The 17254-nt window shown below is 38.0% G+C and overlaps 2 protein-coding genes across 11 annotated transcripts in view; one reads left to right on the forward strand and one right to left on the reverse strand.

Annotated features, from left to right (window-relative positions):
• Positions 1 to 661: 661 nt before the first annotated feature.
• Positions 662 to 11697, forward strand: HNRNPH3 (heterogeneous nuclear ribonucleoprotein H3). 5 transcript variants are annotated; one of them, XM_015063352.3, is made up of 10 exons: positions 662 to 888; positions 5769 to 5903; positions 6426 to 6564; positions 7077 to 7261; positions 7716 to 7802; positions 8116 to 8231; positions 9846 to 9981; positions 10993 to 11088; positions 11163 to 11255; positions 11398 to 11697. In XM_015063352.3, exons 2-10 carry the CDS (start codon positions 5792 to 5794, stop codon positions 11472 to 11474), a joined length of 1041 nt encoding a protein of 346 aa, XP_014918838.1. In that variant the 5' UTR covers positions 662 to 888; positions 5769 to 5791; the 3' UTR covers positions 11475 to 11697. The 5 variants fall into 5 exon arrangements, with proteins under 5 accessions (XP_014918838.1, XP_014918839.1, XP_014918840.1 ...); XM_015063353.3 differs by having other exon boundaries at positions 678 to 888; positions 7077 to 7216; XM_015063354.3 differs by having other exon boundaries at positions 729 to 869.
• A 492-nt stretch (positions 11698 to 12189) lies between these two features.
• RUFY2 (RUN and FYVE domain containing 2) overlaps positions 12190 to 17254 on the reverse strand; it is a 49504-nt gene continuing 44439 nt past the window's right edge. For 3 of the 6 annotated variants that reach the window (XM_053207625.1, XM_053207624.1, XM_053207627.1), the window contains one exon: positions 12190 to 15363. In XM_053207625.1, coding sequence (XP_053063600.1) covers positions 15085 to 15363 — 279 coding nt within the window. In that variant the 3' untranslated portion in view covers positions 12190 to 15084. The remainder of the gene's footprint in view (positions 15364 to 17254) is intronic. The other 3 variants (XM_015063351.3, XR_008292297.1, XM_053207626.1) reach the window with 3 other exon arrangements.

The following is a 17254-nucleotide window of genomic DNA, read 5'->3' on the forward strand; positions in this document are numbered from 1 at the left end:
TACCAAATCATTGTTGTATACCTGAAACTAATATAACACTGCATATTAATTATACATCAATATAGACAAGTGGAGAGATGAACTTTCTCGTGGGACTAGTGGGGGGGAGGAGGTTTATCAAGAAGCCCCTCAGGGAGGAGGCCCGCCTGTGGGTAGGCGGCTGGGCCCGGTGCCCTAGCGCCACTACAGGCAAGGAGGAGCCCCAGATTAGAGGCGGAATGGGGGCCTGGTACCCACTACGGTGTCTTCGCAGCGGGGAAACAATATTTTTACCGCATAACGCAAACCTGACAAGAAAATCCCTCTCCGCATTTGGCCTCCGTATCACGTGGCATCCTTTCCCTGCAGGTGACGAGGGTGGGGGAGGGGTGAGGGTGGGGACAGAGCACTGGAAAACTTTTCCAAACTGCGACACCATGGTTCCTTCAACACACACTGGCTGCAACTGCCACTTCACATCCTCCCCGAATGGGCAGAAAGGTGAGCTCTGAGCATTTAACAGTTTTACAGTAACCCGCGCGTCTAACTAGACTTCCTCTCCCACTCTCCCCACCTCCTTCTCAAACAAATTGGTCGGCCCACCAGCGCGCATGCACACTTCTTGCCTCCAGCGCCAAGGCGGGAGCGACTCCCAGGTCTCGCGAGAGCGGGTAGCTGGTCTTCGTTGCTCTCGCCCCACCCCCTCCTTCTCGCTCGCTCTCTCCCATCCCCCCAAGCCAGTCGCTCTGCTGCGCAGCTCCCTTAGCGGTTGCCACCGCCTGAGACGGTTGAAGAACCGTTGTGGTGAGCGCTACACGAGGCAAGCGACTTCTTCCTCTTCACGACCGACCCCTCGAGCGCCAGAGTCGGCGTTACTGTCGCCCGACAGGGTATCTGAAGTAAAAGGGGGTAGGTTGGGCTGGTGGTTTCGAGAGCGGAGTCGGGAGAAGGACGAAAGAGAGACTGAGAGGGGGTGGGGGGGGGGGAAGTGTGGAGGTCGCTGCTCGGAGGCGGTCACACTGCGCCTCCCAGGCGATCTCCCACTTCAAGGAGGGCGGCCTGCGGTGGGGGAGAACTTGCTCAGGTGAAATTCAGTGGACGAAACTGAGGCCCGAAGTGGGGGTCATCCAGCATTTCCCCTCTTTCCCTGCTGGTTTGGCCTCCGCCATTTTGGGTACGGTGGCGCGGCCACTTCGGCTTCCCGCCCTTCCCCCTCTTTCTACTTTTTTGCCCCTAAGCTTCCTAAAACTGATTTAGAAGGCCGGGGGGAGGTCACAGCGCCCCCGGAAGGGGAGCGAAGCGAGCAGGGAAAGGTTGGGCACTTGGTGGGGCGGGGGGGGAGGGTCTGGGCTGGCGGGCGCGCTCCCGATGGAAATGGCGCCGGATGGGCCTGGCCTCCCACCGCGGCCTCCCTACCTCCGCAGTCTCGGCTGGGCTACCCTGGGCTGGCGGGACTGCGAGTGACTTCTGACGCAGATTCCCAAGATGAGAGAGGCTGGAGCTGGGGGAGGAAAGCCAATGGCGACGAAGGCGCTCAACTCCCAAATCCAGGACAAAGGAGGCAGACGGCCTCCTTTGTAATTCCGCCGCCCGGTGGTGAAGGTTTTTAAGCCAGGCTTGGCTGCCGGACGGAGAGATGGGGGGGCGGGGGGGAAGGGGCGTACTCTCCTTAGCTCTCCGGTCTCTAGGGCAGCTAGATAAACGAAAAGTCTCCGGGGAGGAATAAAGGACGCTTAGCCGGCCCTTATATTCCAGATTTGGAACTTCGAAAAGAGTACGTACTGATTCTCCAGAGGGTTTTATTCTTCTCACATTTCTCTTAAACGTAAAGACTTTGTGGGTGATTGTTTTTGTAAGAAGAAAAGCGGGTGACTTCCAATAGGAATGTGAAATGGGCAACTCGGGTCCAGTGAACTCTGGTAACAGCCTTTTGAACTTTTGGGCAGGGGTGGGTGGTTTAGCAGTGGGTTTTGTGTAGTTTGGCACTACACTGAGTAATAATGTAAGTAGGAGTTTTACCTTTGGGAAGCAGTTAAAACAGTGATGGCATAAATTTGTGTAGGAATTTAGTTACTTTCAATATTAAGTCTCCAAGAGTTGTATGTTGTGCAGAGAGGCTGTAGAAGTAAAATACAGTTAGCATTTATTTTCTTTTGGCAGCTAAGCATGTTTTTTATTTAGTATAGGACAGTGGTGATATTTTGGCCAAGAAAAAAAGCCTACTCAACAACAAAAAAACAAACCGAAAGCCCAGTCACGTGGTGGTGTGATGGGGGGGGGCGGGGGTTCCTTAGAACTGTACAGAGAAGCTAGGTCCGTAATTTTCACTGAGTACCTAAAAAAGTGAGTCAGGGCCTGAGAATTTTATAAAGAGTTCCCGATCATGAATATGCGTCCTTACAAGAACTCTTATTACCTACTTTTTTCAGCTTTAAAAACAAAAAACCTTCCTACTGTTGAAGATGGTCTGATTTTAGTAGCCTTTGAAAAAGCCTAGAGTTTTCTGTAAAGTAGTACATGATATAATGGCTTTCCTAATTGGATTACCCTAGAAACCTTTTTTTGTGTCCTTTCACCTGCATAATCTGGAAATCCATCTGATTACTAATTACCTTTATATTTTTAATAACCATGTTCTTTTTTTCTTTTTTTGATGTTCTTATTTTGGTATACAAGTGGCTGAGCTGCAATAGGTGATGGTAAATTTTGTTTTAAAAAAGAACTCCTTTATAATTTTAGGGACTTAACATCTCCTTTAGGTATCAGTGGTGTGTCTACCTTTTCTACTGATAATTAAGGAGCAAACACATTGGCAAGGGGAAATGATGTAAGATGTTCAGTTTAATTATCACTTTATTGCCAAAATTTGAAGTTCATTCTCATTTTTTAAGACCAGTGAGCTACCATTTATAAAGTTATTTATTGTTACATCAAACCCTAACTTCATTATATTTCAGAAGATAGTATATGCCTCTGTGTAATAAAGGAATTTTATATTTCATTTAACCTCTTAGATGCTTAGCAACTTGGAGATAGAATTTACATACCGTAAACTTCACCTATTTAAAATCATATGGACTTTTGTGACTGGCTTCTTTCACTCAATATCATGTTTAGGAAATTAAAGTCTCACTCAAAAGTGACTTCAGTTGTACTAGTTCAGCTGCTGGTATTTTTAATTGGTGCTAACACTTGGAAGTCTTAAAGCAGAATTGGGATTAGTCGTGAAACTCTTGCAAAGAAAGGTCGAGATGGATTGTCCTGAATAATTGGTAGACTCTAGGTAGTGTCTGAGACCGCTTTATTAACGTATTAGAGCAGATTGTCTTTTTGTATGCTTTCAGAGTTTGTCTTGGTTTTGTAAGTAGAATTCTAGACTCAAATTTTGAGTTTTGAAGGAATAATCAAGTGTGGCTTTTAAAATTGTGTAGTCTTCATACATGTAGAGTGGAGGAGAGTCATCCTGTGAAATAGTTTGTCTTCTGAATCTGGTTAACTTTTTCTCCACTTAAAATTGTGTTAAGTTTATTATTGTGTTTTTTACAGGCTTAATATTTTGTTTTGTATAGGTCTTTTTAGTATAGACTGATCCAAAAATCAAAACTAGTGTGCTTGCTTGTGTTTCTTAGAAAGGGCTAAAGTTTATAGTGAAGATAAGTCAGTTACCATCTTTTTGTTTGTTCCCAAAACAAAGTATCTTTACTTTGAAGAAAGAAAAGTGCTAAATAATAAAAAGCGTTACACCAAGGTCTTTTTACAACACATTAAATTGATTTTGCAAACTACTTACATGTTTCATAAGTAACATTTGATGTTACATCCTTTAATTTTTCTTTTTTCTATTGAGTCATCTCTTATAGGAATTTTTTTAAGTTGATGCCATTTTTTAAAGTCTTCTGGGTTTTTTTTAAGAAAATGGTAGAGATCTTCAAAATGTCGTACCTTTTTCTCAAACTGATTCAGGGTCTACTTTTTTCAGGACTACTCTGCTTTTTATCTAATAGGTGCTATAGAAAACATTTCCAAAAAGCCCTCCTTTTTCCTCTGCCTTGGACATAATCCTTCCTTAGGAAGCTTGAAAGCTTAAGCCTATGTTGACTATGGAAAAGACTTTAACTATCTGTATTTCAAGACTCAGGATAGTTTTCTGTCCTTTAATTAAGGTTTCTTTATTTTGTTTGTGGTATAATTCAGTAGTTATACAGGGCCCTTTAAAACCCAGTGACTACCATTGAAGGATTAACCATGCTACAGACCAAGCATTATAAACGAGTCTTAAAAGTAACAGTCCGGTGAAGTATAAGCACCTGTGCTATCTGTATTTTACAGTTGAACAGAGAGGTTAAGAAGTTTGCTTACATCAGCCATTGAGTGGCAGAATAGGGATTCAAAACCAGGGGTTTTTTTAATGATTTTTTGTTTGTTTTCTTAAAAATTCACATCAAGTATTCATGTGCGTAAAAATCAGTTGTAACGTCTGATAAAAAATTCAAAATCTTCCCACTTTGGTGTCTGTGTCTAGAGTGCCTCCCAGGATTTTTAAAACCACAAAACAAGTCTCAAAGTTGTTATTTACATGCAGAGGTATTTAATAACCACATTTGGAAAATTTGTCCGTTAGCTTTTTTTTAAATGTACCAATTCTAGCAAAAAAAAAATAATTTACTTTTTGCAGATGCTACTTCTCACAGTTGCACTGATAATTAGATGGTGTGAAATTAAATATTAGTGAACACTGTTATGGAATACCTTCAAGCGTAAAGGAATCAAGTGAACAAATTGTTTTGTTTACAGGGGAGGAGGTGGTGAGGGAAAGGTTTGAAATACTCAGGTGAGTAGGATTCCTACAGCTGCTTAGTGAAATTTGTAGCGTCTGGTAAGTTTCTGCAGCTGAAGGACTTCTGCATTAGCCTCTTTAAAATGTACTGGAATTCTAAAAGGATGGTTGTCTCTTGGGAAGGGAGCTGGGTGTGGATGGGTTCTTTTTGGAAGGCTAGGAGGGCTTCTTACTGTACCCTAAAAAAAATGTGAATGTGTTGCCTTTTAAAATTTGTGTTTAAAAGTAAAGCAGTGAGTAAACTCATCTTTAATATACTCCAAACAGGTAGCTTCAAAAAACAGACACTATTGGAAGGCCTTTTGAGGCCTTTTACCCCGATTTTAAAACTTACCCTAATTAAGTCATTTTAAAACTTGCTTTTGAGAAGTGTTTAAAGTAGAGATAGGAATTTTTTCCCCTCCTTCAAAAGCAGTTTGACTGTTCAGATTTAAAGTGCATCTAAAAAGTTACGACTTTTGTAATGCCATTTTTCTAATATTGAAGGAAGTACTCATTGAACTTTTGACTTAGGCTCTTGCTGTAAGTGGACACTGGTGGTATGTGCAGCTTTTGAGTAATTAAGTTTTAAAGAATTTGCATAATGATTCAAATGAATAATAAAACCTGAAAAGTGAATGAAAATTGGAGAAATGAGGAAAAGGCTAGAGTTGACAATAAGGTGACAGGAAATGGAATTTGAAGACTAATCTGAAATTGTGTAAGTTTTCTTAAGATTGGGCATTATAAAATATTTGGGCCTTAGAAATTCAGTACTTTGTGGGTGGTGGGACAGGTTTCACTCACTTTTCCCTTTTTGCCAACCCCAAAATGGGAAGGTGTTTTGCCTTTGCATTGTCAACAAGCCATATGTTACATTTCCTGTTGTACACCACTGAGTGGTGTTTCTTCAGTGCCTGTAGCAAGAGTATATTTTGATTGACTGCTTTATGTGCTTGTTTATTTTTTATAGCGTTTAAATCAAACGTTATTGAGATGGATTGGGTTATGAAACATAATGGTCCAAATGACGCTAGTGATGGGACAGTACGACTTCGTGGACTGCCATTTGGTTGCAGCAAAGAGGAAATAGTTCAGTTCTTTCAAGGTACCTCTAGTATTAGTCAAAGTTTAGTAGTATTTTAATTATATATTTTTATTATATTACTCAGTTTTTAATTTGTAAAACCCATTTGTTTTGGGGTCTTTTTGAGTATAGTATCTTGGTTAATGTATTATGTTATGAAATATGCTCCAGTTAATATTCAGTACAGAATGTGTAGAATATGTAAAACCTAACTAATGTGCAGTAAACTTAATTGAGAGTAATTATGTGTGATGAACCATGAATTATATGGAGCATAAATTTGATTTGGCTTTTTAAATGTAATATAGGTGAGCTTTTAGTGTATGTAATTTAAAAAAGACACTGGTTGCAAAAAAAAATATGTAATCCAGTAATATTTGAAAAAAATCTTCCGCTTGTATTATGGGGTGATGGGAAACTTAAGCTTTTTTGTTTTGTTTGTTTTGTTTTGTTTAGACTTGTTTTAAATATTTGATTCAGATGGGAATGTTTCAGCCTTTAACACTGTTCCCCTTGATGGGGTTATTTGTCCTTGGGTTAAAGGGTTGGAAATCGTGCCAAATGGGATAACATTGACGATGGACTACCAGGGGAGAAGCACAGGGGAGGCCTTCGTGCAGTTTGCTTCAAAGGAGATAGCAGAAAATGCTCTGGGGAAACACAAGGAAAGAATAGGGCACAGGTGGGGATGGAGAGTTTGGGATGGTGTTAAATTTTTATTTTTGGGGGTTGTGGGTCACTATTGCTTAAATGGGGGGGTTACAATAACATTTTTCTGGGGTAGTTTAAAAGAATTGATAATTATCTAAATTTAACTTGGAAACTACAGATTTGGGTGGGGAATTAATGCTAATAGTTTGCTTAAATTAAAATTAGATTGTTTCCATTTCTCTATAGGATGTTGATAAATGCTTTTTTATAATCAGCTATTTTCTCTAAACACCTATGATGTACTAAAGGAAACAAGCTAAAATTATTATGAATTGTTTTCAAATGACTAATTTATTTATGTAAAACTTAAATATTAATTATTTAAGTTTGTAGGTGTAAAAAATGTTAATTTATGGTGTTTTTAGGCAATTTAAATTGGGTTATGTATCTAGATGTAGAAAAACTTACTGCATTTTTGCCCAGTATCTTATTTATTCTAATACATTTACGCTATAACTTGTACCTTAAACCATTTTTAAATAGGTATATTGAGATCTTCAGAAGTAGCAGGAGTGAAATCAAAGGATTTTATGATCCACCAAGAAGATTGCTGGGCCAGCGACCGGGACCATATGATAGACCGATAGGAGGAAGAGGGGGTTATTATGGAGCTGGGCGTGGAAGTATGTATGACAGAATGCGACGAGGAGGTGATGGATATGATGGTGGTATGTGTATCTAACAAACAAAGGTTCTGTTGTCATTTTCTTAATGTTCCTGACACTTTGTCAAGAAATATAGAAATGGCAGTAATTTCAGTACCTACTAGGTTTTAAAAACCTGTTCATGAAAATATGAACTCCCATGGCCAGCTATGGGACTTGATTGATGCACATATTGGCACCTACATAATACAGAAATTAAAATGAAGATTTTGGCATATTTTGACGTTTTCTGTTTAACGTCAGAATGAAAGTTAATTTGATGTCTAAATGTATCCTTTTGAGATTTTTTTATTTCCACCAAGCGTTAACTGCTTTTTTTCACATGCACTGAGTTGGGAGTTGCAAACTTGTAATAATAAGATAACCAGACTGCTTGTCACAGAATGTTTCTATAAACTGGATTTATAAAATTTATCTCTTGAAAGTGTATTCATGTATTTCTCATTAAATTATACAGGTTATGGAGGTTTTGATGACTATGGTGGCTATAATAATTATGGCTATGGAAATGATGGCTTCGATGACAGAATGAGAGATGGAAGAGGTAAATATTAAAGACATTCATTTTTAGGTGCATATTAGTATTTTACTACCATTTGTGGTTTAATATAGGTTAAGTGACTTGTATAAAAATAGTCATATTTCAGTGCATCCGTACATGGGGCTTTTATACAGATATATACTTACAGTATTTGATATTCAGAATGATTCTTTATTTGATGTTTAGAACAACTGTGTTAAGATTTCTTGGGTGGCAAAGAAAAAGGTATAAACAGGAAAAGTTATGTGTAGAGAAGAAGTGTTGTCAAAAGGCTTTACATGTATCAGCCACTTACAATCTTTGGAAATTATATTAGGTATGGGAGGACACGGCTATGGTGGAGCTGGTGATGCAAGTTCGGGATTTCATGGTGGTCATTTTGTACATATGAGAGGATTACCTTTTCGTGCAACTGAAAATGACATTGCTAATGTGAGTAATTTTAGTAATTAATAGTTTTCTTCTGGTATCCAGTTTTGAAGCATTCTTAAATGGACTCATGTTTTTTATAGTTTTAATGTCAGAATTCCTTTAATACTATATATAAATATGTGTGTGTATATATATATATCCTTATCAATGAATATTTTTTTGCCCATTGTATATTGATTTACTTAGAAAGTCCAGTTAAGAATTCAGTGAAGAGATGCTTAGGTGGCTCAGTTAAGCGTCTGACTCTTGATTTTGGCCCAGGTCATGATCTCAGGGTTTCAGGGGTTCGAGCCCTGCATCGGGCTCTGTGCTGACCATGCAGAGCCTGCTTAGGATTCTCCCTCTCTGCTCCTCCTCCCCTCATGCTCTCTTCCAAATAAGTAGACTTTTTAAAAAATTTAATGAAAAGTGATCAGCATAGAGTAGAGATGACTGGAATATTATTGCCCTTGTGTCAAGTTTTGGAAGTGGAAATACGTTAACAAGTCAAAGTTCAGTTTGACTTTCTAGCTATATTGTGATTAGAAACAGCTGTGAAAATAATGGGCCTAGATGCTATTGCTGATTTGAAATTGGTTGATTTCAAATTGGTTAGAGAATCTGCAAACTTCAGCCCAGGTGCATCTAGTCACATCCATTCTTACCTCCTGAGTAGTTGCCGTAGAGATCCTGGGGGCCTTACAAAGCCAAGACTACTATCTAGTTCTAAAATGAATTTAGCTGTAGATCTTACTGGGAACTGATGGCCTAAGTACCTTTTTAGGATTGCTTCAACCTAGTTAACTTGTGATTAGAACTAAGTAATATATTTTGGGAGCTGTCCACATATAGTTGGTATAGGTTTATCAAATTCCATTGGTCTAAATCCTAACACCTAAATTCTCTGCACATGTTTCTAAGTGTCAGGTGACTTATTTATCCTTTAGCAATTTCAAAATACTTTCCTTGGGAGGACAGAGGACTTAACTCCTCTTCCTCTTAGTGGTAGGATATGACACATTTTCTGTTTAGAGTGAACTGTGTTTTGGGTTAGAATTTTTTTTTCTTTTAATATCACTTAGCTTGCTTTTTCTTTTACTTAGGTTATTTTTTTAAGTAGGCTCCAAACTGGGTGGAGCTCAACACAAGGCTTGAACTCATGACCGTGAGATCAAGACCTGAGCCAAGATCAAGAGTTGGACACTTAACCAACTGAGCCACCAAGGCACTCTAGGCACTCTTATTAGCTTAAAATTTTTAATGTTTATTTTTGAGAGCGCGGGAGAGGGGCAGAGAGAGAGGGAGACACAGAATCAGAAGCAGGCTCCAGGCTCTGAGCTGTCAGCAGAGCACAATGTGGGGGCTCAAATTCACAAGCAGTGAGATCATGACCTGAGGTGAAGTCAGACACTTAACCAACTGAGCCACCAGGCGCCCATTATTAGCTTATTTTAAAGAGAATTTCTTTGCATTTTCCCCTAAGTGTATAATTTTATTATTCCCAGAACTGTTGTAGTTGATCTGTTAGCCTTGCAATACAGGGCAGTAGAGAGGTTTGTTTTAATGCATAAGGGTATGTGGTAATTTACTTCTGATAATCTAAATAGAAAAATTAATAACAAATGTTTTGTTTAGTTCTTCTCACCACTAAATCCAATACGAGTGCATATTGATATTGGAGCTGATGGCAGAGCAACAGGAGAAGCAGATGTAGAATTTGTGACACATGAAGATGCCGTAGCTGCCATGTCTAAAGATAAGAATAACATGCGTAAGTGGTATCTTTGGCTTGCTAACTCGTTTCTCAGGTGTGAATTTCTAAAATAACTCTCATTTGTAATTCCTCGTATGTAAGATGTTACAGGATCTGTAGATACAATTCTTGGCAGTTATTGGGACCTGAAACCATATGGCCTCTAATAAGTTTAGACTTTTTAAAGGCTTTTTACGGGCCTTTTTAATGAAAAGGTAATTCAGGCTTAGTACTTGACAGGTTGTTACAGCTTAAGTTATTAATGAGGGAAAATAGGTATGTTACTTGCATTTGCCTGAGTTCCCATGCCATTTGCAAATCACCACTTAACCCATATGTCGACTAACTCGGGGAAGTTATTTCTGCATGTTATCAAATCCATTTTAAATATTAAATTTTACCCTGACTAGTGATTCCTAAATCTGACTATACACAGATCATTTTGTAGTCAGTAGAAAATAGGTTTTTGTGGACATTACTTTCATGATTCTAATTCGGTTCTTGAGACGTGGAATATACATTTTTTTTGAGAAAGCGAGCACGTGTAGGGGAAGGGCAGAGGGAAGTAATATCCCAAGCAGGCTCCATGCCCAGCACACACAGCCTGATGTAGGGCTTGGTCTCATGGATCTCATGACCACGAGATAATGACCTGAGCCGAAGTCAAGAGTGGGATGGATGCTTAATCAACTGAGCCAGCCACCCAGGTGTCCCTGGGGACATGGAATATATTTTAAAAAGTACACTAGCTGGTTCTGTAATAATGAATCAGCCCTTTTTATAGATGAGGAAGCAGAGTCCTCATCCAGTTTTTGCTTGTTCAGGGTTGTACAATTTGAACAAACTTGGTAAGTTAGGTTTGTAGCCCATCTGGCATTCATTTTATCACTCCACTAGGAAGTCTGTAAATAGGAAGTCTATAAACATGCTTTCAGGTTAATATTAGCTAGTCGTTATTTTTATGCTTTTATTGATAAATTTGATCCATCATTGCTTTCATCCCTATTAATCTTTTATTTTTTCTTAAAGAACATCGGTACATTGAACTCTTCTTGAATTCTACTCCTGGAGGCGGTTCTGGAATGGGAGGTTCTGGAATGGGAGGCTATGGCAGAGATGGAATGGGTATGTAAAGTTTTTTAAATAAGCAGAGTTACACATTTTACAGTCAATCTCAAACTTTTTTTTTTCTTTTTAAGATAATCAGGGAGGTTATGGATCTGTTGGAAGAATGGGAATGGGTAACAATTACAGTGGAGGATATGGTACTCCTGATGGCTTGGGTGGTTATGGTAAGTGTCTTTGGTTACTGTGGTTTGATCTGTTAGTCCCCATGTGTGGATATTTTTAAGCTCATGTTATCTTTAACGTAGTATGCACTGATATTTCCTGCTAAACAATTCTTGTGTTTTTTGTTTTTTGTTTTTTTTAAAGGCCGTGGCGGTGGAGGCAGTGGAGGTTACTATGGGCAAGGTGGCATGAGTGGAGGTGGATGGCGTGGGATGTATTAAAGTATAACCACCAACATCAAAGTCCTGACAACAGTGTCTGGTCTACTAGACTTTCTTACAGATTTAATTTCTTTTGTATTTTAAGAACTTTATAATGACTGAAGGAATGTGTTTTCAAAATATTATTTGGTAAAGCAACAGATTGTGATGGGAAAATCTGTTTTCTGTAGGTTTTATTTGTTGCATACTTTGACTTAAAAATAAATTTTTATATTCAAACCACTGATGTTGATACTTTTTATATACTAGTTACTCCTAAGGATGTGCTGCTTTCATAAGATTTGGGTTGATGTATTTTACTATTAGCTCTACAAGTAGTATAGTGTAATTTTAGAGGACAATGGTTCACCTTTGCATAAACCACAAGTCTTTAATAAGCAGACATCTGGAATAGAGCTTGGAAAATAGTGTAACTTTTTTCTTTTAATTTCTCCTGGACAATACTGTAAATATATAAAACCTAAAGAGTGTAGGTGGCTTCAGGAGTATAAATTCCACTAATTTCTATATTAGTCATTCTTTTTCAAATGTCATTTATCAAGCATAGCTCTGAAATGAAGATCTAAAAGGTATCTGGATTTCTGAATATTCCTAATTGTGTTACCTGGGGATGAGAGTGTTGGAAGTTTAAATTCTAGCCCTAGAGTTTAGAATAAGATTCACTCAGCACTTGACTGAAGTACCAAAAATGTTTCCCAAAAAATGATAGTTGTAAGTTATCTCTAAATGTTAGACTAGGTTAAGGTTCTCAGTGACATGAGAATTCAGTACAAAAAGTATTTACTGTGGAGTATAATTCTCACAGCTGTTATTTTCAGTTTTCCTGCCCAATAGTTAAAGTATATGGTTTTTTAGTAACTGTATAAATGATTAAACAAATGTAAGAGACAAGTCCATGTGATAGTCCATTAAAATGAGAGTCCTGGAAGTTGGATTTTGCATTTGATATCTGTTTGGAGTTTTAGAGCCATTGTGTTTAAAAATACTATATGTAGCAAGGAAAAGGTGCTTTTTACTTTTAATCCCTTTGATCAATATGGCTTTTTTCCAAATTGGCTAATGGATCAAAATGAAACCTGTCAATGTGAATTCAGTTATTGACCTTGTTACTTGTTTTTGCTAGAAATGTTATTAATGTAATAAATATCAACATGGGAGATAATGGTGTGGTCTGTCCTAGAATGCTTTGTGTCGGTTACTGATTGTAAATCATATTGGTAAAAGGTGCCGTATCTACGTGAACACTGGACAAAGTGACTCTTAAGGAGTGATTTCTGCTGTTAGAGAAGGAAGCTGTATTAGCTTAAATGGAGCAGTGACTTGTTTAATGCTTGTACTCCTCCCTTAATTATCCGTTTAAGTATTAGGCTCATACCACTTAACCCTTTAAAGATCCTATGGGCTTTTATTTTCCCGGGACTACCCTATTAAAATCAAGAAATAAAAGTCATAAATGCAAGTTAGCCTTTCAAAGGGCAATTTTTCATATCTTTTATTTGGTTTATAAAATTCACATTGTTTTAAAACATCACGGAGTAAGAATTACAATTCCTTGGCACCACCATAGCATTACTGTAGTACTGGCTAGACGGAATGGTTTGTGAGATTCATAAATAGTTTCTATGAGGGCAAATCTTGACAAATAGAAAGTGTAGATTCACAATACAAATTAAGTTTTATAACAAAATCCAAAATTTAGTAATAGTTTTTGAATAAGAGCCCAAACTAAATGAAGCAAGTTGTATTGCTGTCCCAAAGGCTTGCATACAAAAAAGCCCAAATCAATGGGGATAATGGGAGTTTTGAATAATGAATTTAAAGGGGACTGAAAATCATGGTCTGTTGAATGAAGCCAGCCTTGGAATTTAAGCAAAATCACATTCAAAAATTTGTTCTAGTAAGCACAGTAATAAACACCTAGTATTTGAAATTTCATATTTGCTTATTCTCATTTTTAGTAATCATAAAAATGTGAATTCATCCCATCAATACAAAACAGTTCAAGAATATAATTCATCTCTTGACAATATTTCTGTCGACATTCAAGAAAGACCACCTAAAAATCTGTACAGCAGTTCTAACTAAAGACCTCAAAATCTAACTGGATATGGAGAAAATAATGCAAGTAAAATACTGGTTTCATACTTTGGCAATTTAGAAAATTCATTTTTTAAACCCAAGTGAAAATACGTATATTCTGAGGAAATGATCCTGCAGAGTAAGTAACCATTTTAGGTAGGAGGGAAGTGGTCATGATTAATTCTCTATAATATTCCTGGGATTAATAAATTCCTATCTGTGTGAAAGATTCATAGACTTAAAGTGCATGGCTAAAAATACCTAAGAGGGGTCTCCCAAGTGGTGATGCTATTCAAAGATTACTCTTACAAGGGTAACTTTACATATTCTTGGTATGCTACAAGCAGTATAATGGGATTAGTGTTCACTGAATCTTTCATGCTTGACATAGTTCATGTGTTCATGGCAGGGCTGAGACCAGATCATCTGTTCCAGAAAGAATCCTGCCTTAGAGGTTCTCATTATATGGTGAAGAGTTCACTGTGTTTATAACTGCAGTAGTGGATCACTATGATGTAATGCTTCCTAAAAGTCACTAGAATGGAAATCTAATAAAGTTAATTACCCAACTCCTATCAAAGGCAAAGTTTAGCTATTTTAGATTTCTCCTTTAATGCTCAGAGGAGAACCAATCAGGAGCCTGTAATCCCTTACTATTAATAAACCTTTTTTCTGGGGACAGATTTTTCTTTTGAAAGAGGTATGAGCCCTCCCTGAAAAAACTAGCAGTGTTAGCAGGTACAGCATATGGAAAGATCTGTAAGAACTTTTTTCTTTTTTTGGTAAAAAGAAAGGTAAAGGAGGATAAGTTTTAACTTCCTTTCAAAGGAAAAAACTGAGGTAAAATAATACCTCTTTAAACCACTGTATCTGAGAAATACTAATAAATACATTAATGATTAGAGGATGACGAAAAGGAAATTCTATAGGATAAAGTACTGGCCTTTTCTAATGCAAGACGGGCAAATGAAGTAGGGCAGAAAGGACAAAGTTAAGGTTGAAATCTTTGCAAGCTAAGGAAAAGTCTTGAGTTGGAATATTAATACTTGCAAAAAGTCCAATGTATTTCTGATCTTTCTCTGAAAACTGAAGCTTTAAAGTGCATTAAAACTACAGGCATCATCAAATGCCAACTTGACAATCTGGAGAATTAATATGCACCCCTACAGAAGGCCTTTACAAAATAAGGCAAGTGTGTGTGTGTGTGTGTGTGAGCTTTGTTATCTGGCCTTTTAAATGGCGTTAAAAGTTGCATGATTTAAATGGCGTTAAAAGTTAATGAGGAATTAAGCTAAAGTTAAAGCATGCCCTGTTGAAAGTTCTTGAATAACAATGAGCTATTCTATAGCTTCTAATTCCCATGAATGTGTGGAAGATAAAACTGATAACTAATACCATATGAAAGCTGCTTAAGAAGGACTGTCTAAACACAGCATATGCAGGTTCATACATTAACCATCCATTGTAGGTACTTTCAGACGTAAGGACTTAGTTCTGGAGTTTTATGGCAAGTTAGATGAACATCTCTGGATCAGCAATGCGTGACAGGAATCACAAACCCGTACTGGCTTTGGTGAAGAAGGCAACGGCAGTTCATTGTCAGAGCAAGCATTACAGAAAATTTCCCCACAGTTTCTACAGTGGTGCTATTAAATGGAAAAATCAAAGAATGAATAAAATTAGAAGACATGTTTGCACCAAAGCTTTTGGATTCACTTCCTATCTCCCTTACCTTTCTCTTGGAGAGTGAGAATTCCTTTTCACAAAGTTTACAATGTGTTGCTTCTTTGTCTTTCAACCAAACCAGTCCCTAGTAGGAAGAAGTGTACATATTAATGCTCAAAGTGTTAACAATAAAAATTACATGTGAAAACATTTTCAACCAAGAACCTCTTGTAGGAATATATAGAAATACTGAAATAGTTGGAGAGAGAAACAAGTATGGGATTTGCTTCAAAATAATCTGGATAAGGAAGAAGGGGTAGGGGTTGAATATAAATAAAATAAGATTGGCAATATATTGTTAAATATTGAAACTGGGTTAACTTCTCTGTACAACTGTATGTGGACATTTCCATGATTTTTGTTTTTAAATCTATTGATGGGAGTTCACTTTAAGAAAGAAAAAACCGGGGCGCCTGGGTGGCTCAGTCAGTTAAGCATCCGACTTTGGCTCAGGTCATGATCTCACGGTCTGTGAGTTCGAGCCCCATGTCGGGCTCTGTGCAGACAGCTCTGTGCAGACAGCTCGGAGCCTGGAGCCTGCTTCGGATTCTTTGTCTCCCTCTCTCTCTCTGCCCCTCCCCAGCTTGCACTCTGTCTCTCCCTCTCTCAAAAATAACATTAAAAAAAAAATTAAAAAAAAAGAAAAAACCTTGGACATTATCTAGTCCAACAATAAGGATACATTTTCACTATGAAATGCATGAGTTTGGCATAATGTATACCACATACCACCATAAGTCCTTAAATTTGAAGAGAATTTGGAAATCACGTTTGAAGTCATTTTAGATACCACCTTATGTTGTTTTATATGGCTATTAATTTCCCTTAAGTTATATAACAAATTTAATAGCTACTGTGTAGATAAGTAGAAAATGTATGTAAGTAGTCTTTAACCGGTGAGAGTTAACTTGACACCTGAAATTTCTAAATTGACCCATTCTTAACCCATCCAAGACCCTGGCTAAGAACATTTTTTCCCTACAAAAGCAACTTTGTTAGATGATGCCAGCTTTATAATGGGAAGATACTTGAGTGCTTCTGATTAATCTCACCACATGTTCCTTTTTAAAATAGCCCAGACTAAGGCACAATGCCAAAGAACCAAGCAGATCCTTGAACCATTTGGGGGTTAGAGGTGCCAATCCACCACAGAGGCAAAAAATCCACGTATAACTGGAACTCCCCAAAGTTTAACTACATTTAAAAACCTGTTGACCAGAAGCATTATGAATTAACAGTTAATACATATTTTGCATATGTATTACATGTATATATTATATATTCTTAATCAACTGAGCCACCCAGGCACCCTATATTATATATTCTTAAAGTAAGCTAGAGAAAAGAAAAAAACCTGGATAGCTACTATCAAATACCAGTAAAGAATCAAATGACTTGGGGGCACCTGGGTGGTTCAGTCGGTTGAGCGTCCGACTTTGGCTCAGGTCATGATCTCACGGTCCATGAGTTCTAGTCCATGTTGACTAGAGCTGACAGCTCAGAGCCTGGAGCCTGCTCTGGATGCTGTGTGTGTCTCTTTCTCTGCCCCTCCCCTACTTGTGCTTTGTCTCAAAAATAAATATTTAAAAATTTTTTAAAAATGATTTGAATTGTAGAATTTTTTTTTAAAGCAAGATGAGAACTCAAAAATAATCCAGTGTGGGCCACCTGGGTGGCTCAGTTGGTTAGGCATCCGACTTCAGCTCAGGTCATGATCTCGTGGTTCGTGGGTTTGAGCTCAGCATCAGGCTGTTTGCTGACAGCTTGGAGCCTAGAGCCTGCTTTGGATTCTGTGTCTCCCTCTCTCTCTCTGCCCCTTCCCCACTCATGCTCCCTCTCAAAAATAAAAAAGAAAACATTTAAAATAATAATCCAATGCAACTTGATGAATGCCATTAAAAAGGAAAGTGACTTCCCAAATGTCCAAAAGTCACCTAGTGGAAGCAGATTTGCTTCCTGCCAAGCTATACCTTAAG

This window comes from Acinonyx jubatus, chromosome D2 (genome assembly GCF_027475565.1).
Source record: "Acinonyx jubatus isolate Ajub_Pintada_27869175 chromosome D2, VMU_Ajub_asm_v1.0, whole genome shotgun sequence".
Taxonomy (NCBI): domain Eukaryota; kingdom Metazoa; phylum Chordata; class Mammalia; order Carnivora; family Felidae; genus Acinonyx; species Acinonyx jubatus.

What these genes read in the sequence shown, in the direction of transcription:
- HNRNPH3 (XM_015063352.3), top strand. Translation starts at nt 5,792, where the DNA reads ATGGATTGGGTTATGAAACATAATGGTCCAAATGACGCTAGTGATGGG. An exon ending in AGGTGATGGATATGATGGTG is followed by an intron (nt 7,262 to 7,715) that starts GTATGTGTATCT and finishes TAAATTATACAG; the next exon opens with GTTATGGAGGTTTTGATGAC. An exon ending in TAAAGATAAGAATAACATGC is followed by an intron (nt 9,982 to 10,992) that starts GTAAGTGGTATC and finishes TTTTTCTTAAAG; the next exon opens with AACATCGGTACATTGAACTC.